This window comes from Hyperoodon ampullatus (genome assembly GCF_949752795.1).
Source record: "Hyperoodon ampullatus genome assembly, chromosome: 3".
Classification (NCBI taxonomy): Eukaryota; Metazoa; Chordata; class Mammalia; order Artiodactyla; family Ziphiidae; genus Hyperoodon; species Hyperoodon ampullatus.
This window is the reverse complement of record NC_136916.1, coordinates 145,245,247-145,266,975: the sequence shown is the minus strand read 5'-3', so window position 1 is coordinate 145,266,975 and position 21,729 is coordinate 145,245,247. Positions and strand designations below refer to the sequence as shown.

At 32.0% G+C, this 21,729-nt stretch overlaps 1 protein-coding gene across 9 annotated transcripts in view; it reads right to left on the bottom strand.

Annotated features, from left to right (window-relative positions):
- The window catches only part of GPHN (gephyrin), a gene marked incomplete at both ends in the record, with an annotated part of 652,555 nt that overhangs the window by 199,422 nt on the left and 431,404 nt on the right, over positions 1-21,729 (bottom strand). For 3 of the 9 annotated variants that reach the window (XM_079700388.1, XM_079700387.1, XM_079700391.1), the window contains one exon: positions 12,335-12,391. The exons of 3 other annotated variants lie outside the window; for them this stretch is intronic. In XM_079700388.1, the coding sequence (XP_079556514.1) occupies positions 12,335-12,391 (57 nt within the window). Of the gene's footprint in view, positions 1-3,225; positions 3,268-10,072; positions 10,145-12,334; positions 12,392-21,729 lie in introns of all 9 variants that reach the window. 3 more of the 9 variants (XM_079700385.1, XM_079700389.1, XM_079700390.1) reach the window with 3 other exon arrangements.

Below are 21,729 nucleotides of genomic sequence, written 5' to 3'. Positions count from 1 at the left end.
GAGTTCTGGAAGGTGAGTTCCTCTGTTTCCCCAACCCCCAGCTTTTTTTTTAACTTGGCTTGAAGGGATGAATAGTGTACAACCTGAGCCATTGATCTCATTACATTCATAATATTTTACACATTCTAAATGTGAAGCCAATTCCAAAGATCAAGGAATAGCTAGAAGATTATATTTAAGTAAGGCATAGTAGGTGATCAATAAATATTTATTAAATGACTAAATATGAGAAAAATAAGAATAATAAATTACACAAAGGAATGTCTTTCTAATATTTCCTTGAATTAAAGTTTAATATCTTATAGAAATACCTGTATCCTTTCATAAGATAAAATCCAAAACTATATAATCAACCTGAACCAGGTAAATACATACTGTGAAAACACATGCCATTCAGAGAGCTGACGACTTTTAATAACTCCTGAAAAGTGAAAAGCATGGTTTTTAAGACAAAACAATGTTCTGTTACTCACTTGGCAGATTTTACGACTTTGGGCAAGGTATCTAACCTCCTTTTTTTTTTTTTTTTTTTGCAGTACACGGGCCTCTCACTGTTGTGGCCTCTCCCGTTGCGGAGCACAGGCTCCGGATGCACAGGCTCAGTGACCATGGCTCACGGGCCCAGCCGCTCCGTGGCATGTGGGATCTTCCTGGACCGGGGCATGAACCCGTGACCCGTGTCCCCTGCGTCGGCAGGCGGACTCTCAACCACTGCGCCACCAGGGAAGCCCTCTAACCTCTTTGAGCTTCAGTTTCCTCATCTGCAAAATGAGGATGATAATAATATCTTCTCCAAACAGAGCTGTAGTGAAGACTGAGATAAGATAAATAAGATGTCAAACACAGAGCTTGTCACATAGTAAGAGAATTGTATTTTTTACAAAGGGGCTGTCAACTACGTGGAGTAACATTTGCTGAGCCAGGTAAGGTTAGAAATGATCTTGTTTTTGTACATCTCATGGATAGATTAATTTTTGAACAAGGCTTATTATTTTGGTTTCATGAACGTCACAGAAGATAGTGACATGAAATTGGTAAAATCAGTGCGCTACATCAGGGATTGGAGAATTTATTTCTTCAGCAGTGGAGATAAATGAAAATGATGCAAATGTGAGGGAAAGAAGAGAAGCCAAACATGGAAGGTTTAGCTACTTCCATAGTGATGCTATAAAATAAATAACAACAAGAAGCTTCCATATGAAAAATAGAAACATGAGAACATTCCTTGAAATTCTAACTGTTGAGGCTTATAGTCTAAATTTTGTGAAACAATCATTTACCAATTTAAAATGAAACAGGAAACAATTATGCAAGGTTATTTCTGTAAAGAGGACATCATGAATGTTAGATTCCCTAAGGAGTTCTTCACTGTATTGGTCATTACAGCTTCATAAATTAAACATAAACACCACCTATGGAGTCCACAGAAATGTGGCACTGAGTATAAAATATAGAAACCCTACCACAAATGACAAAAGGAGAAACACACTTCATGACAAGTAAATAAAGCTCACGTGTCACAATGAAAGAAACAAACCCAGGTGAAGCCAGAGTTCATTTAAGAGCTGAGTGCTATGGAGAAAAGGCCACAATCCCGACTCCCCAGAAACCAGTTCCACATTCCAACCTGAGAGCCCTCCTGCAAACATGCTGTCACAGAGAAAGTAATACCCTGATGGTTGCTGTAGGCTGTGATTGGAGATGATGCCAATGGTAAACTTCTTAAAAACTCTCATGGGAAATGGAGAATTGCCTGGATGAAGTGGCAGAAAGGAATGCGTTATATATTTTTTACACTGGGAATCATAATCCTGGGGTATTAAGAAAAGACCTGTGGAAAATGCGGTGATGAGATGATACCAATCTTCTCTTTCAAAAGTCTTTGCTAATATCACGAGTTAATTCATTTCCCTTTCATTACTTTGTTTCTCCCTACAAACACACATTTCAAGAAGAAATCAATTCTCCACAAAATCAGTTTTAAGAGGAAAAAAAAAATTTGTAACAGCTGCAACTTGCAAAGGAAAAAATTAAAGAAAATGGCTTTAATTCTATTGACTCAATAAGTTCAACTTTGTGAAGCTACAGGTTTAGCAATGCTATTCCTTTCAAGGTTTTTTATAAAGTTTTAAAGTCAGAAGATGATATTCTGCCTGTGGTTCTACATACATTTACCTGGTATTTTAGACAGTGCCATCTTTCTGTTTTTTTGCATGAAATTCAGAGATAATATTTCTATGATCAGAATTAAGCTGACAATACTGGCCTGTACATAGTAGCTAAAGTAGCCTGCACAAAGTAAATATGTGTAGAAATATGTCTGTAAAGTAAAAAATTAAGATCTTAAAATTCACAGGCTATTAAAGTCCTGTTATTTACTAGTCATATTTTGAGGTACATACACTCTTTTCTCTTAGCTATTCAATAGTGCCCCTGCTTTGAACAGTAGACTTAAAGGATATTCAGAGCCTGTTAGTGATATTTCAGGGACTCTGGTTTACACAACCAGAAAACCCACTTATGCTATGGTTTAACACAGTAAGAATAAGAAATTAAACCCCTGAAAAGGCAAATAACATAGGTCAAAGTTGATGTAAAGTATTCTGTTAAAAGAACATGAATCTCATGAGTGGTAAGCTTTTCTAGATTTTAAGAATCTTATACAAGTATCAAGGAGACTATTTTCCTGAGTAACCTAATCAGTTCTTTAAAAGGGAGTGAATCTTCTATTTTACGTAAAAATAGGGGAATCATATTAAATTTTCATTTAATAATCAATTTGGAGGCTTTCCTCTGTCTATGGTTAATGGGACAGGATTGTTACTAATTTAATGTAAATCTTCAGCTACCAGAGACAGACCTATACAGCTCTGCAAACTGGAATCTTTGTCGTTAGCCAACATGAGTTTAACAACAAATTACCCAGTTCAAAGAAATCTTTATGGAATTAAGGTGGTGGCAACAATTAAGTTGGCTGTTTGGGCTTTAACCATTTCAATATGATACAGTGACTGCCAAAAAAAAGTTACTCAGAAAAAAGTGCTGTATGAAAATATAGAAATTTCCCCATAAAACAGCTAACTTTTCCCCTTTGGTACCTTCATCTCTTTCAGCCAAGTGCAAAGTGCAAGGCAAAATAAATTAAGGCAAAAGGAAAATAAAATAAGAAAAATGGTGAGGGCGAGCATGTTGTTGACCATGTAAGAAAACACGTGCAAAGTATACCTCAGATACACTATAGGTAGATGAGCACGAGGGAAGCCGAGCCTGGTTTTGCAGTGGGGAAAAGAAAACACTGTTAAAGAGGAAATGATAGCACAGTAAGGGTCTCGGAAGTTTAGAAGGCTCCATCACCAACACATTTGCCAGATAATGAAACAGCCTTATAAAGAGACACTTGAGCTTGAAATCTCAAGGTTCATACTATTTGAGGAGAACTGTGTGATAAAAAAATACCTGGCTTAAAAAAAAAATCCAAGATGGAGATGGCTCCCCAGATCAGAATCTGGTATGATCTTGTTCAGAAGACGCTCATTTAAGGTTAACAGGGAAGTGGAACACTGGTCACTTTTTCCTATGGTACCACACTGATCTCACTGTCTTAACACTAGCAAACTACATGTGAGATTATTTATAGAATGACTCTATTGTACATTTTCATGTTACTCTTTAAAGAGGGCACCAATACTGAGGGCATCAGTATTCTGATTCTAATTTCCTGTTCCTACTATTCCATTCTCATTACTGAATCCATTCAGTATTACTGAATCTAAACAAATAAGCCAGTAGCAACACCAAAAAGATATTTAAAAAACTTAACCACAAAACTCTTCTCCAGATCTGTCTTTTATCAGAATGTTTCATTGATTTTTTTGCGATAACTATTTTATACTTAAAACCATGTTTAATCTTCATGACTTTCATTTGATAATTTCCTGGCCTGTTCTTACTTTCTAGGTTGTCACACTGCCACACTCAATTTTGTGGCCTCTTCTTTCATTATGTTGTCAGAATGCCATGTGAGCTAAATATTCTAGCATGCATTTTCTAGTTACAAATTCTTCAGGAAGTTCCAAAATACAAAGTTAGGGTAGGGAAATAAGGTAAAGAAGAAGATTGCACAGTGGAGAAATCAGAAATGTCCTTATTACCTGATCTGTTCTTTAAGTGTATTTCCAGCACCCAGCAGAGCAGAATATAGTAGGCACTCAATAAGGGCTTACTGAATAAGTGAATATACAAAATCTTTTTCTTTTATCCTCAAAAACTGAATTGTGTGAAATAATATTCAGAAGGTTTTACACTTACCATCACAAAGATTTGTGATAAAATGTATCACTGCCACTTAATGAGTTACTATGAGGTAGTTTCTAAAATATGATCAATTCTATACATATTAAGAAACTAAATCTTTCTTTCAACCACATACATATCTGATTTTCTTTAGCGGGATACTAGTTTTAAGAAAGCCTTCCTCTGCATGTTTGTTCTGTTCCTATAACTATACCCATAAAACTGAAAAACTTTATCTTTCAAAATAGTTTGAGAGTCTTGTCTTTTTCCCCCCTCACTTCTCCATTTTCAATTACTAGGGAAATTTACTTGTCAAGGAGATCTTTTACTAGTACCCTATTGTCTTAATGTCAATTCTGAGAAGCACCGTAAGCATTAAACACCTCACAGATGTGTCACTTCCACTCCAAATGCTGTCTTAGGCTACTGCAGGTGATTTTATAAGTAATAGATGGTTCAAAGCAGAAGAAAGATCTTTGTTATTTTTCAGTAGAACTGAAACTTCAGAATTGCATTAATTAACTTTACATGTTAAGTGAATTCTATAAAGTGAAAGAGCAAAATTAGCCTGTTTTCCAAAGAGATATTCTTAAAATTGATTTACTGTCATCTTCACCATTATTGTAATCTGGTCATATTACAAAACATTATCTACCAAGATACTCAGGATGTTACATGTTATATATTAAATAGTAAATAAACACATATTATTAATATGAGTAAATGCCAAAATGTCAAACAAGGAAGACTCAGGAGGCTCAATGTTCTACATACAAGAACCAAAAAACATTGAAATTTGCTTAAAGAAAGTAGAGTACATAAACAAATTGATGTTTACTCATTTAAAAGCTACCAAAAGATTATTCCTCTAAGGACTAATGTTCCGGTGGTTCTTTCTCACCTCAATCAAAGTAGGCTGATTCAATGTAGACACTTTCAGATTTTTAAGTGCTATATTAAGATATGATGTATTACTTGATCACTTCAGGGTGTCTTTCTTTAGTTGTATGAAATTTCCTATAGAAGGTATGATTTTAGGTGAGGTCAAGTAGGAAATTTAGCAAAAATCAAAAGCTGATCGTGGTTTTCAGGGGAAATATCTTTATTAAGATGCAAGGAAGTAATAAACAGAAAAATACAATGTGTACAGCAAAAATACTCTAAAAATACATTTTAAATAAGTTTAAAGAGCAAGAGTGGAATTTATCTTTAAATCTCTATAAGGGGCTCCCCAAAGAAGAGGAATTTATAATCGATACTTTATCCATATGATAGTTCTATATTTGAAGGGTTTAATGTAATTCCATACTGAGTTTACCTTGTGTGCATGTATGCGTGCTTGGCATGTGAAAAGCACAGAATAAAGTGTAAAAAGGAAGAATAAAAACATAAAGGTAGAAAATTTCAGGGGATCAACTCTTTTAAGTGCATGCTTCCATGCAGAATGATCCGAAACCATCCTCAGAAAAAATAAGCAGCTCTCCTTTTCTCAGTTTGTAAAATGATGATAATTTCACATAATCTCTGTTATAATAATTTCTTTGTCAATGTCGCCTTGACACACTAACCAGTTTTAGCAGGTGTCAGCAAACTTTTTCTGTAAACAGTCAGATAGTAAATATTTTAGGCTTTATGTGCCATATGGTCTTTGTTCTAACTATTCAACTGCTGTTGTACTGCAAAAGCAACCACAGATTATATGCAAATGAAAGAGTGTGGCTGTGTTTCAATAAAACTTTATTTTTGGGACACTGAAATTTGAATTTCATATAATTTTCCACATGTTACAAAATGATATTCTTTTGATTTCCCCCACATCATTTAAAAGTGCAAAAATTATTCCTAGCTCATGGGCCCACAAAAGAGAAACAGGATTTAGTCCAAGGGCTGTAGTTTGCTGACCCCTGAGTTATAGCATTAATTTAGTGAATAAAAAAGTGCAAAAAACCTGAAGACAATTCATCAACAATATAAGATGAGTTAGTTTAGCACTAAAGCTGGAATGAAGACACTGATCTTGAAAGACATAAAATCACAACCATCTAATTCATTATTTATATTACTCCATTTCATACCAGTCTTATTTTGGCACTCAGGAAATTATTAAACATTTAAAAACTACACTTCAAAAGATATTACTTTCTGGCTTGATTCAAACATTTTTCTTAAACTTAATAAAAATATAGTCAAGTGATAACTCCTCCCTTAACTTTTTCCACTTCAGATAATACCATCCCTTTTTTTGTGTTAGCATAGCAGGTACTTATAATTATCATATTCCTTCTACTTCATCTCCTTTCTCCTTAGTTCACTTATGTGCCAATAATCTGTCTTCATAAGTCACCTTCCCTTTTACTGTTTGTTAGAGCCTTAAAAAATTAACATATTTGATTACCCCAAACCTACCTGTATATATTTGTAGCTGAATGGAAATGTATCATCGTATTACATAGACTGAGTGAAAATAAAAAATTTGTGGCTTTGAGGTATTTTTATTCCTCTCCTTTCTTTTCTTTTTGTCTTTATTTCATCAGTACTTATCTACTTTTTTTCTGAATGTTTTAACATTCAAGCTTCCCAGGGCCCTATTGCTCTTTAATGAATTAACTTCAATTTTATAAATTTACCTTGATGTACATTACTTAAAGGAATTCATTTGCATTATCTTATGTTTTCCAATTATCATCTGTCTGCATTACTTTTTAATTAATTACTTTTTTATTGAAGTATAGTTGATGTACAATACTATGTAAATATAGGTGTAACAGTATAGTGAGCCATAATATTAAAGGTTACACTCCATTTACAGCTATTATAAATTATTGACTATATTCCCTGTGTTGTACAATATATCCTTGTAGCTTTATATGTAATAGTTTGTACCTTTTAATCCCTGACCCCTAGGTTGCCCCTTCCCCTTCCCTTTCCCCACTTGTAACCATTAGTTTGTTCTCTATATCTGTGAGTTGGCTTCTTTTTTGTTGTACTCACTAGGTTTGGTGTATTTTTTAGATTCCACATATAAGTGATATCATACAGTATTTGTCTTTCTCTGTCTGATTTATATACTTCTTACTAGATTCATGCATTAGATTACATGGAAAATTAATTTCTTCCTTTATGTGGTTTTATTCTTCAGTCATTATTCTCAACACATTATCAATCTAAGGATTTGTAGCTATTTTTGCAGTAGTTAAATTAGGCAAACTCTGTTTAGGTACAAGATGATAATTTTATTATTATTAAAATTACTAAAAACTCATTTAGGGTTCAGAATACTTCCGTTTTGTATAAAGTACAGAAAAAGATGATACATTCTTAACTTAGAATTCAAGAATCGAATGCATCCTACTTTTTGCTATAGAAGAGTCCATGTAAAATTAAAAATTATGTTTTCATATGAGAAATAAATAAAATTTAATACTGTTCTAAAAATTACCTCCTAATACAAGTCTACTTTATATCATTGATTATAAGTAATAAATAAAAATGCAGGGTTCTTTCCTCTAAAAAATAATACATCATTTAGATGATACCAATTGAAAAATGAATAATTTAATTAAATCCTTATCCCAAACTTCTGAATGATGTCTCACCTTCTTCAACTATTAAATAAGATATTTAAGTGGCAACATGGTTCTGAACCTTTCATCTTATTGAAATATTTAGCGATGTTCAATGAATTAAAAGGCATTCATATACTTGCTTTCTGTGTGGACACCTACAATAAATTTTCACAAAATGGAACGGTCACTATATGCCAATTTATCTCATTTTAGAAACGAAATCTGCTTATATAGCGTATGGTACTTAGAATAACTTTATTCTGCTTCTAAGCAACAATTTTTAATATACAAGGCATAGTTTAAGGCATTCTGGGGCAATAAGAATTAAAGGGAAGGAGAGACACTGAACATTCAGCTAAGATTTTGATTTGTGTCTTTTCCTAGCTGAACTCTGTAGAGAAAATACTATTATTTGCCTTTTGACAATATATTTTTTGTTTTTCTGTACTTTTCTAGTTAACAGGCGTCTTAGAAGGATACACCTTATATTCAATCTTTTTAGAAGAAAGGTAATCAGAACAAAGTGTGACCCAGTGAAATGAAACAAAAGATGAAGACACTGAGACTAGTTATTATGTACTCCACCATGCAGTACAGGTATTGAAAAAAAGAAATTGAAGAGTGGCATGAGAAAACCAATTTCCAAAGCACAGAGATTTCAATTTAACCCTAATCTAACACAAACTCCCTACCATATAGATCTTAGCAAGTCTCAACTTTCTGGTCTTGATTTCACTGAAAGAAAAATAATATCATTTTTTATGACTGGTTAGGGAAGAGTATGGCACTAAACACATACATTATCAGAATCTTTTTAGGAGTTTCTAGAATGATATCCAGATATATCTAGACTAATTTAATCATAAAATTCATACTAATCTTTTTTATTTTTTTTTAAAACAGTGGGATAGATTCTGGGGATGACTGTAGGTAATTTTTCAAATTCTCTAAGAATATAACTGAAAAGAAGGACTGGCTCAAAAGAAATAAGTAGAAAAATGAGACATGTATTAATTTCCTTTTCTGTTTAGCTATCAGAATTTAATGACTGATATTAATAAAAAACTTTGAACTTTAGTAAATAGAAATTTAATGAAGAGATATACAAAATACACATAGTATATAATTAAAAACAAAGCTGAGAAACCAGAGAATTATCATAGCACTATTATTTTTTATTCTATCCTTCAAAACAAAATTATTATAGCAATATGAATTAAATGTATGACAATAATCTTGGGAGAAGTAAATCAGGGCTAAGTTTCATAGGAACTTTTTTTTCAAAGCCTCAGAAATAGGAGGTCAAGGTTAAATAGAGCCAGAAATTATTTACTGTAATATTTTAGCTTTTCTTCTACCATATTTATACCATGTACCATTTTAGAGATTTTAATTCCATTTATCTTGAAAAGATATACTCAGGAGAAGGACCAAGCATTCTGAGTCTGACCTATCAGTCACAAAAAATACTATTGTTAGTATGCCTATATGACATATGTACAGTATTGAGTGGCTATAAGGTATTGTTCTCCTTCAGTGTTGTCCAGGGTATACTAGCCATTATCTCAAGTATTTGTAAGATGTTACATAATAGTGTTCATAGTGAAGATTCTTACTGCCTAATTTTCTTATTTTTAGACAAAAAATGATATCTTATAGTTATTCCCAAAGAGTCTGAGTTAAGAGAAGTCTATTAACTCAGAATAGATGTATCTACTTGCCAGATTACCTATAATGAGACTGTAACACTGAATATTTTCCTTGATAACTGAAACTGAAACATCAAGCCTCTATCACTTGGATCCGGACCATAATTTATAATCCTGCTGACACATCCAACAAGGGACAGAAGACACAGTAAATGGAAAAGCTCCAAATGAAGTCTCATGAAAAGATCGTCAGAAAATTATACAATTGTATAAGAAACACAGATTTTGGAAAAAAAAAAAAAAAAAGGTTTTAATTTGCATTGGAGCCAGAATGCTATTATATCAAATGCAATGTTAGTGTGGCTTAAAGGTCTTCTATGCCAATTTAATCTTTCTTTCATAAATGTGAGCATGAAGCTGCAGTTAGAAAAGAAAGAAAGAGATAGGGAGAAAAGAGACAGAAAGTAAAAAAGATGGAGATGAGAGGACAAACCAATCAGATTTGGAATTACCAGTCAGCAGAAGTTTAGGAAAAAAAAAAAAAATCACCGGGTGAAATCGTACATTTACTCTGAGAGAGTATCCTTTCACATTGCCTTCTAGGTGATCTCTGAGCTCCTCCAGCTTTCGATGGAGCTACATGTAAACATCAGAAAATGAATTGAAAAAGCAACTTGGTCTCTTTTCAGTTTTCCTTTTTCCTTTTAAAAATAAGATCATAGCGTTATACATTTCTCACTGCCTTTGGCAAACGTTTCAAAACATCAAAGAGCTTTGTATAGCGCAAGAATACATGCTCAATAAACTGTGAGTAGGAAGAGAATATTTTATTTTAATTAAAGCCTCTTTTCTCCCCAAAGTGTTAGAGAAAATAAATACCTTAACTATCCTTATAAACCCCTAGAGATTCACTTTAAAATTTTCTATTTTGTAGAAATATGGAATAAAGACATTTAAAATTATGAAATTTGCCTTTCTTTCCCAAACACACTTTTTGATTTAAGGCTGCATCCATATTCAAATAAACTGATTGAATCCTAAAATGTATATTTTGTTCTTATACATATTTATATGTATATACATAATCATATTGTATATACACTTAAAAACAATAAACATACAATTACAACTTGAAGTTCTACACATCCAAAAGCTGAACTTCGAGATAGATAAACACACGTGTACTCGCACACACAATCCAGTTTATAACAGATGGTGCTGCAGTATGGATGCCATTTTATTTCTATTTCACTATCAGTCATTTCCAAAAAGTTATGTCAAACTGCACCTTTTCCCTTGAATCTGAGTCATAATCCATAGTCTCAACAATAATGGATTTATCTCCCCTTAAAAAATTAAAATATGATACCTCACAGGTAGACAGTGAGGAATGCTACTGATATATCAAGACACATAAAGTCATATTTTTCTGACTAAATAATTTTAGCTTGCCTCGCTTTTGCAATAGGTATATAATCGACACTTCCCATCCCCTCTGATTATTCTTAGTGAAATAACAACAACAACAAAATGCTACCCAGTATATAGCAGTGTTAGAGAACAGAGAAGATGGCTTGTTTGGAATAAAGGACACAAACATACAGACACACCCTCATCCATGTGCACTCATGTGTGTGCACACACAGATAAATAAACAACAAAAAGTAAAATTAAGAAGGCAGAAGAGGCAAGGAGAGGAAAGAGTGCAGAAATTAGTGCTTCATAAATTGTTAAATGGAAATAAATTGGAGGTGTGTAAAATTTTTAAATGACTTAATATTAGCCTCAAAGTAGTTATTGAATTTTGGGACATCCCAGTACAGTGAATTATGTCATTTTGATTAATTTAGCAGTTACTATTGCTGTAAGGACAAATGGGACTGAGATAGAAGAAGTGGTTAATATTGAGGGAGATTTCTCTGCATATTTTTAAAATTCAGCAAATATTCTAACTTGCATTTATGGTGGCAGCATTAAAAGTGATTAATTGGCTATGTCTATGTCTCTTAAGGGTGATAATTTATTTACCTTTCATTGTGATTAAATGTTAGAGTATCGAGTGCCCAAGATAAATTGACCAAATTGATATTTAACAACTACCAAATGGGACCATTAGATCAGAAATCTTTAAGTGGTGTATTAGTAGGTCACATACACAAATGGGCAAACATTTATATATATATATCAGTTTCTGTTGATTGTTATATAAATTTTTTAACTTTTAACAAATAAAACAAAGGGGATTAAGAGTGTTTACTATTAGCTATATGTGAGCCCCTATACTAGCTAGCATCATATGAAATTCCTTTTCTCTCTAATTCTTAAGATATATATATATATATATATATATATATATAAATACATGTTATTAACTCATAATAATTATTTTCTGGAATGAACTACAAATGGTAATGACACTAAAATAACATTTAACAAAAAAAAGTAAAAAGGGGATATAACATTCTGAAAATAAATATTAGTTCTCTGTGTAACAGGAACTTAACACATAGTCAGTGACATCAATCAGAGGAACGGTTTACTCTAGAACCCCAAATTACAGGCACCCGTAATGAGGCAGTTGCCCTTTCTCTTGTTTGTGGTGCCACTCAAAGCTAGTTATTTGGCAGCTTGCCTTCAGCTGGTTGCTCTATGTGTAGCTGAAACAAACAAAAAAAATATGACCCAACAGCCAATAAAAATATTAAAATAAAACAAAATGGGATGGTGAAAAATGGAAAAAGCCCCCTTCCTCCCACCACCCTCCAAAAAGGAAGAAGTGTAGGCTATAGACGAAATCTTGCCAAAAAATGTTAGAAACATATTTACTTTGAGGGATCCAACTCTACTAGCAACTCCTTTGCTTTCATCCGGCCGTCTAATTTGCTACAATGAGGGAAGATGGGTAAAAAAGACAGAATAAAGAAAAAGTGAACTTAAAAATTTTTCTAAACATTAGTAAATAATACATGCAAAAACATCAATTGACTCTTTGAGATACATCTTAGGAGGCCAAGCCAAGGAGTTAACTAACCCAGAGGCTATATGACATGCTCTGCAGATAGGTTGGTCACTAGAATTCAGTCTTTGTTATGACACTATTCCTAAGATGAGGAAATGGGCACTTACTTTTGGTTATCTTGGGGACTTCTCATGAAGCAGTATCTGGAGTAGTGTTACATTTGCATTTGGCTTACGAAAAACAAAGAATTACAAATATACCTGTGCAGAAAACTTTGTCTCCTTTAGTGTCTATTCCATTGTAATATCAGAAAACATCAGTGCTATGACTAGAAACACGAGTGTTCCTTAAGTGGAAAGATCAGTCCTGACAAGCATCATTCTTGACAGGTGACAGAATGAAGCTCCTCTGCTTGTTAACCCAAGCATTGAGGTTGTTCAGCTGTCACTGAGATTCCCAATTAAACAATTGTGCTGCCCAACCAGAAAATTTTAATGCCAGACCAAAGTTAGATACATTTACTCCCTCAAAGCTTTCAGTTATTTCAGTTATTTTTTCCTTTTGGGTAAGATAGGAAAAAAAGAAAAGTAAAACTGCTATTTTAAAAATTTGTTTCACCTCACTGTGTAAATGAGAAAAGGAAGATTCTAAACCCAAAGTGTTTTATTAGATTAGGTATAAACTAGAAATCCCTTTGCTTTTTAATAGAGCTGTAACAATAATATTTTGGTTAAAGAGGAAGTCAAACTAAAAAAAGAGTAGGGGGGAGACTGGAAGGAAGCTTCAGACCAAGTGCTTTTACATTATGCATTCCTACATGTGCAGAATGACGGTCTCCATTCAGACCAGCATAGCTCAAGTTAGTTGTGATTCTCTTGCTTGTGTTAGGAGACAAGTGATGAAGTATCAATTTGATGCCAAATTCCCAGCGTTAAAGTCCTCAGGAAAAATAAGAAATCTGACCGTGCTACAAAATTATAGTTTCTGGAGACAGGCTATAGATTGTCTTATCCCTTTTAGGACATCTCTGATAGCATAAGTAGATTGCTTAGGAATAATACTGAGAAAATTGGATTTTCACTTTGAGAAAAAGCATCTTGATCCATAAGAATTCTGTCAACTTTTGGTTTTACTTGATACAGTTTTTACTAATTCTTCAACATTAATTAAATATTGAACCCTAAAGATAATCACTGATTCTTACCCTTCTTGGTTGAACAGAGTTCTTAAATTTAGAAACAGTGGATACTAATTAGAATGGAAACAGTCTATAAGAAAGGGCCTCTGGATGGACAGTGAGTTCATATTATTTAGTCATTTTCTTATGTTATTTTCTTTGATTTCAGAGAACATCTTTATATCAAAAGCAGGATGTATATGTATACATGTCCCTGTGTGTCTGTTTGTCTATCTATCTCATTTATGGAAGAAATTTTATGTTACCACATTAATGTATGAATGGAATTTTTCCTAAATCATTTCAATTCCAAATGCAAGTGCAAGTACAGAAGCTTAAAGAATGAAATATAAGAAAAGACAATCACCATTGAACTCTGAACATGAAAAACAGACTATATACCAATTTACACAAAGACTTTTAGGAGCAGACAGCTCATCTGTCAATGCTTGACACCAATTTTCTGTATTTAAATCTGATTTTGTGAATCCTTAACTATCGTAACAGGAAGACTTTAGAAAACCAATGTGGTTATCAAAGCCACGAGTGGTTGTAAATCAAGTGTCATGTGATTTTTTGTGGCTCCTGATACAGGTAATTATCCCTAATATTGAAAAACTTCAGAAAGAATATGAAAAAGATTTGTCACATATACTAAAATTTGAGTTGTAGAGAAAAGTCAAATCGATAGATTTTAAGACATAATGCTCTCATTTATGCTAGTCAACCCTTAATCATCAATTATGATGGAGTAGTAAAAATAAAAGAAATTCACAGCTAATCCAGATATCTGATTACTATTTTTCTTTTATTAGAATTTAAAAGAAATCACAAAAGATTAGCATTTGCACAAAATGAACTTTACTCTTCATGATAATTATAAAAGCCTCACATTGTTAGCTAATTTTATACATATTTTTCTATGAGGCTATAAACATTCTGTATCAATAACTAAGAGAGGCTAAACTGCAAATGTTTATACTACATATAAGATCACTGCAATATAAATGAAGTTTGAGAATTGGATGTAAAGAATTGCAGGGATTACAGGTTGGTTGAGATTATTAGTTTATAATAATGATATATGAAAGCTAAAATGTTACCTGCAAAACAAAAAATATTATAACTAATGATTTTTGTACCCTGAAGAAATCCTTTTATGTAAATATTTTTACTGAGATTGTTAAGACATAAATCGGAGGATCAAAATCATTTCAATCTTCTATTCAGCTTCTCAGCCTAAATATATTTAACAAGATATCCATTAAAAATTGTCTGAAAAGATTGCACTATATCACCTGTTTTGCAACATTCTGGGAATATTTCTTCAGGAATTAATTACTGGGTAATCTGTCCTCAGGAATTAATTACCAGGATGTGGTCACTAAAGTAGTGAAATGACTGCTATTTGTATTCACTTTTTAAAATAAGAGCTTGAATTTTAGATATATCATGCAACAAAAGAAATTGCCTGGATGCTAACACAATACGGATTGTTGATTCCCTTTGATTTAGCTCAGTTCTCCAAAACTGAGCTCACTGTAATATTATTTCCATTATTAACAAAGCAGAAAATTACCCCATCTCACCCTCATCTCTCTTGCCAATAATAAGTAGTTGTAGGTGTAATATTTTTTAAAGTCAAAAACAAGATTTTGGAGTAGAAACCCAACTTTACATTGATTTTTGAAATAAAATATGAAACTTCAAGGAATTTGGGGGTTGTAGAAGCCACTTAAGATAGGCACCCATATCACTGGATGTATGCATTAACACATCTCTTTAGCTGCAAGATGTTTGGTGAAGAACTGTGAGAAAAGGTTATATATTTTGTGTGTTTGTTTTATTGATGAGAGAATGCAGGTCTTAGAGAGGTCCATTAGCTATCTGGAGACATATCAATAAAAAAAGCATAGCTTATATTAAATTCTCTGGCTCTCAGGTCTCTTCATTAAATTTGGGCTCTCATTATAGAATGACTAATGTAGATTTCCCCTTTTTCTCCCCTGATATATTTTGTATTGATTTAGATTAAGATTGTATAGATTAAAAAAAAATTTCTGTTTGTTTGTCCCAGGGATTGAATTGTTTTATTTTTAGAATTATCTAACTTACATTCAGAACTACCCTGAGAGACAGACATTTTTAATCCTATTTTATTATGCCAGTTTCTTTTTTAAAGTATGGGTATCAATGACAGGAAAGAAAACTTTTTTTTTTAGAAATTGTTTCTCTTCCAACCAATATCACTCAGTACATATTGGTACAGCTATAGATTGCTTCTGGTAGTTGTGACTGGAGAAGGAGGTTTTAAAAAAAGTTTTACTTGAGAACTCAAAATTTAAACAAACTCTTGTAAATAAAGAAATTCTTTTGGGGATCTGGTTAATATTTCAATTCACTATATTTCAGCCCTTCCAGTAAAACTGGTGTTTCATTGTAAAACAATTCTGTTTCATTTGTGATTTATTAAGGCAAAGTAAAAAAGAGGAAAGAAAGAAATGAAAGTAAGAGAAGCAATAATTCTATAAGTGTGTCGGGAAAAAATAAATACTCTAATGCATTTCTGGAGAAAGGCAAACCAATAAAAGGATAGAGAAGTTCAAGGAAATACTGCAAAGAATAATGAAGAATTAAGTCAAAAATTAGAATCTTGGTATTAAGTCACAGCTCTACCAACTGCCCCACCCACTTATGAAAAATTTTTATACTTAGGAAATCCTTTATTTTAAAGGCTCCAATTTCTAATGGTTTATTAACATTTCAAATATTTATTTATATTTTATTGTACATTTATAATTTTGATCCCTAAGTTTCTATAATAGCTTTGATTCCAAAATAATACAATCTATACAAAATTAGACTTTTAAGCAAGTTATTTCCTGCCCACTAGCCAGAGAATAATTCAATCCATGGTCTTTTTCCCCAAGTTTTGTATCTGTCTAAAAAGAAATAATGAAGCCCATCACAGGTATGGTATAAAAAAGTTATTAGGCATTTTGAAATAGATAAGTTTTGAATAGTATATTTTAAAGAATTATTTATTATTTGTGTAGGAGATAGAAAAAAGTTTATTTTCAAACTTCCATTGAAATATAATTTTCTATCCAGCAAGATTTAGAATGGCTTAGCCTGCATATAAGGATCTGGTAATGACGAGGATGGATGTCTTTTGCCTGCTTTTCAGATTAATGGCAAATCTTCATAAAGCCGACTATTTGTTTGTGTTTGTAACTCTGTTTATACCAGAGCCTGTCTACATAACAAAACAAACCAACAAAAACTTATATTTTTCTGGTTTAAAAAAATATAGATTATAAAATAACCTGTAATTTAATCCCTATGCAATTTTGTTTACTACTTTTTAAAACTACATATTTTATTTTGAGCATTTTCCTATGTCATTAAATATTCTTAAAGATATGATTTTTTAGGTTATATAAATAACTCATATATATATATACATATTATTATAAAAGTTATTTAACCATAGACATTAAGGTTGGTTCTAATTTTTCATGAATATGAATAATGCTGTGATAAATAATCTTGTACATAAGTCTTTCATGTCCTCTTTGATAACTTCCATTGAAAAATTTCTGGAAATAATATGATTGGTTAAAACATAAAAAATTTATATATATATATAGTTTGCTTGCAAGGTTATACAAATTTATATTCCTACTAGTGTGACTAGGAATATTCATGTCACTGCTCATTATAGCATGGATGATTATAATTTAAAAATAGTTATCAATTTGACTACAAAATTTTTAACAGATTTCTGTGAGGGTACATTTTTTCCCCACATTATTTATTTCCTGAATTTAATTCTTTTTATGAAATGGCTATTCCTGCCCTTTACTCATTTTATTTCTTTTTTTTTCCACTATAAGATTAGAAGAGCTCTTTTAGGCTATCAAAGCTTTGATAGATTTGTTGTAATTTTTTTTTTTTCTTTTTCACATCTGCTCCACTATAAGATCCTTGAGGTCATGGTTAGTAAGTCTATGCATTGCTATATTCCCAAAACCTAGCACAGTACTTGACATAATATGTACTAAAAATATTCATTGAATGAATTTCTAAATTTAATGTGTGTTTTGTCTTTAATGAAAGTAGGATGAAAAGGGAGAGGAGATAATCCTGAAGTTCGGGGCAAGAAAATACATGGCCAATTCTAGAATATGTATCATTTAAAAATATAAAGATCTAGGAAATAATTTAGTTTGGTATATGCTGTCTATTAAAGTCATGAATGAGACATGGCCCGTTAACTATATAGATTTGAATAATGGCTATATCTTATCAATTCTGCTGGTGAAATAATGATGGCACAGATTATTTTTGTTGAGCTGCTTTTACACAAAACATACCCCAAACCTTTAAAAAGAAGTTTATAGGAATCAAAGATATTAAATTAACTGAAAGCTAGTATTCTTAATTTCACTATTCCTTGTATTTCTACAGTTCTCACTTCCCTGTCATCCTATAACTTAAACAAAATGCTAGTGAATACCAAGAGAAATCAATATTCCACTTAACAGAGACAAAGCTTGACCTAAATGAGAAAGATCTTAAACGAAGTTAGAACGTTTTCACTTCATAATCTTTAACTTTATGTAGTAGCATGAAATGCAAAAGCTGAAATAAATAAATGTAAATTATTTTACATTAATTGGATATTAACATAATATCAGAGAGAAGGGCTAAAGAGAATGATAATATTTATTCAGTCAGTGTAGAAACTTATTGCAAAGGAACAGAATTATAGGTCTAGAAGGGACTTTAGAGGCTACTTAATTTAGTGTCATGATGTTACAGATATAGAAACTGATGTCTACTAGTTCTAACAAAGCTATAAAGTGGCAGACTAGGGCTGATACTCAATATTTGGTGCCTGATAGTGCAATACTTTTACATACTCAATACTGTTGACTTTTCAAACAACTTTGGATCCATAATTTTTTAAATATCTGTCAGTAAATCTGTCAAAGGCAAATGCTAAAGATTGCTCCTTCCAGAATATCATTAAATTGAATTCATGAGGATGCAAAAATGATCTCTTCCTGATATCCATATGAATTATGGGAACCATGGGCCTAAAAGTTTGGCATATATTTTCAACAAAGGTAGAATTAATACAAGTTGCTAAGTTTAATTAAGAGAAGATTCTAAAACACTTCACTTCCAGAAGACTATCACAACATTATATTTAAAACTAGGAAATAGGTAACAATTAAAATATGCAAAATAGGGACTGGTGAAAAAAACTATGCTATACCCACAAATTTGAATAGTGAACAATAATTGATATTAATGTTGTAGAAGATAATTTAAAAAATGTAAAGATGTACATGACATAGAAAGAATGTTACTAAATGAATGAGATAGGTTAAAATATAGTTTCATAACAATAGCTAACATTTAGTGATCGTTTCTTATATTTCAAACACTGTAGTAAGTGATGTATATGCATTTAAAAATTTAAATTTTAAAACAACCCTATGAGGCAAATAGTATTATTATTTTTCATTTTACAGATGATTAAGGTTATAGAGTTGAAGCAACGTTCTGAAAGCCACACATCTAGCAAGTGATAAAGCTGAGATTCATTGCTAAGCCTAGAGACTCTGGAACCAGAGCTCTTAATCACTGCCTTGCCATCATGATTCATTTATATAAAGTATTTGAATGCATAGGAAAAAAACCCAGAATGATATAAGCAAAGTTTTAACAGTTGTTATTTATTAAAGGCAGTCTTACAGGAACTCTTTTTTTTTTGCTTATATTAATTTTCTAAAATGAGCATGTATATTATTATTTTTAATAAAAAAAAAGACCATGCCACTTATAGACTGTCTAAACTATAAAACTGTTAACTTTATAGCTAATAATTTCTGGTTAGCTATATCTTCTCAGGCTAGCTAATCAAATTTCTTTTGTAACTCAGATTTCAAAGTGGCGACTGTACACTTCACAGTTAAGTTATTCTTAGTTTCAATGATAAATATAACTCTGTGAGCATTAAATAATAAGAAAAGGATGGGGGGAATTCCATTTTCAATTTTCATTGTACATAAAGGTAGAGGGGACACTTAATCAGATGAATGAAAAACAGAAATCAATGTAAAATCCTGTATATTTAGCAGAATGTCAAAGAACAACCATTTAAAATAATTTGTAAACTCAAAATTCATAGCTAAAATATATTATTACTATTTGATTTTAGTTTTCTTCAAAATGTGAACAACTAATTTACCATACTGGATAGTGTCTCTGCTCGTTAGAAACGATATGAAAACAATCCTTTTTTTGAAGTCTCAAAAATCTGTTTGCTATCAAACTAGAATAAATAGAAAAATAAATATGCTGTTATAAATGAGGAGAAACTAGACAATAAGAATGTGAGTAGAAATCAGTTACTCAAAAGTCTATAGGAGCCAGGCATTTAATGCAAATAAGTAAAGTAGGCTGGAGGGTATAAAGAATGCCAGCTGAGTACTGATATATGTCGTGCTGGCCCAGTAATGTCAATCTGATTTTTTTAGAATAGCTGAAAATTGTATTTTTATTTAAAATCTCACCAATTTTAAATGTTCCAAACTAGTTATAAAAAGAGAAGTCATCCCTAAAGATATTCTTAATAAAATTATCTTCCATCAACTAGGTTATGACTTAAAAGAGGGCTCTCTGTGCACCTATAAGTAGAAAGGAGATCCTAGGGAAACATTAGTTACTATACAAATATAGAAGTAGTATCACATTGGAAATGAGTAAAGTTAGCTGGGAATTACATTTTCTGGTTGTATGTTCAAAAGACTTTGTGAAGTCTTCTATTATTTTGAATCAGGGAGGAGAAACTCTGTTCCCTGTCCTAGAATGAATCTGGATCAGTGTCAAGAGTGAATCATTTATATTAAGCATGGTACCAGTGGTCATTTCCCTAAAGAATAAGAGCTCTGGAATGAGACTACCACTGTAACATGGTCTAAGTGAAAAAGAGAACACACGTAATTTTGACCCAGGATGTTTCCAAGAAACATAAACCACTCTGCTCATTTGATTATACTAGCAGTTCTTTAAGTGTGGTCCACAGACCTGTGAGGGTCCCTGAGGTCCTTTCAGGGGCCCACAAGGCCAAATTATTTTAATAGTAATACTAAGACATTATTTGTCTCTTACACTATGTTGACATTTGCACTGATAGTACAAAAGCAATGGTGGGCTGGTACTATAGTAAAAAATCAAGGCAGTGGATCCAAATAGTGTGAATAGTTATTGTATTATTCACCACTATGTACTAACAGTTGAACACTTCCCTCAATGAAACAGTAAATACTAACTCAATTTAATTAAAACTTGTCCCTTGAGTGTGACAAAATGGAAAGTATGAAATAAAACACTTCTGCTGCATAACAAAGAATGACAGTTGCCTCAGGTTAAAGTACTTAGGCAATAGTTTGAGTTGCAAGCTGAACTAGCCAGGTTTTGCACAGAACAACATTTTTACTTGAAACAATGTCTGACAAACTATGACTCTTCAGACTTAGATGTCTGGTAGACATTTTCTTGAAAATGAATGAAATGAGACTGTCAATTCATGGAAAACAGACAGGATTTGTTTTTTTTTTTTTTTTGCCAAAGAAGAAACTCTACGTTTTAAGCAAAAATTAGAACTGTGGAAAATGTATATCACCACGAGCTTGAGAGCTTCCAATGCTTCCAAGGCGTTTTTAATGAGCTTGGTGGTTATATTAATTAAAATGATTTTGGATATAGTCAACACTTGGAAGAACTTATATTCTCCATGTGATCAAAAAATATGTTACAAAATCATACCTATATATAAGATCCATTAAACGTTCAGGACAGACCAATGGATTTTTTTTTCCCAGAACAAACAACTTTTTATTGAAGTATAGTTGATTTACAATGTTGTATTAGTTTCAGGTGTATAGCAAAGTGATTCAGTTATATATATATATATATCTATATATATCTATTCTTTCTCAGATTCTTTTCCATTATAGGTTATTATAAGATATTGAACACAGTTCCCTGTGCTATAGAGTAGATCCTTGT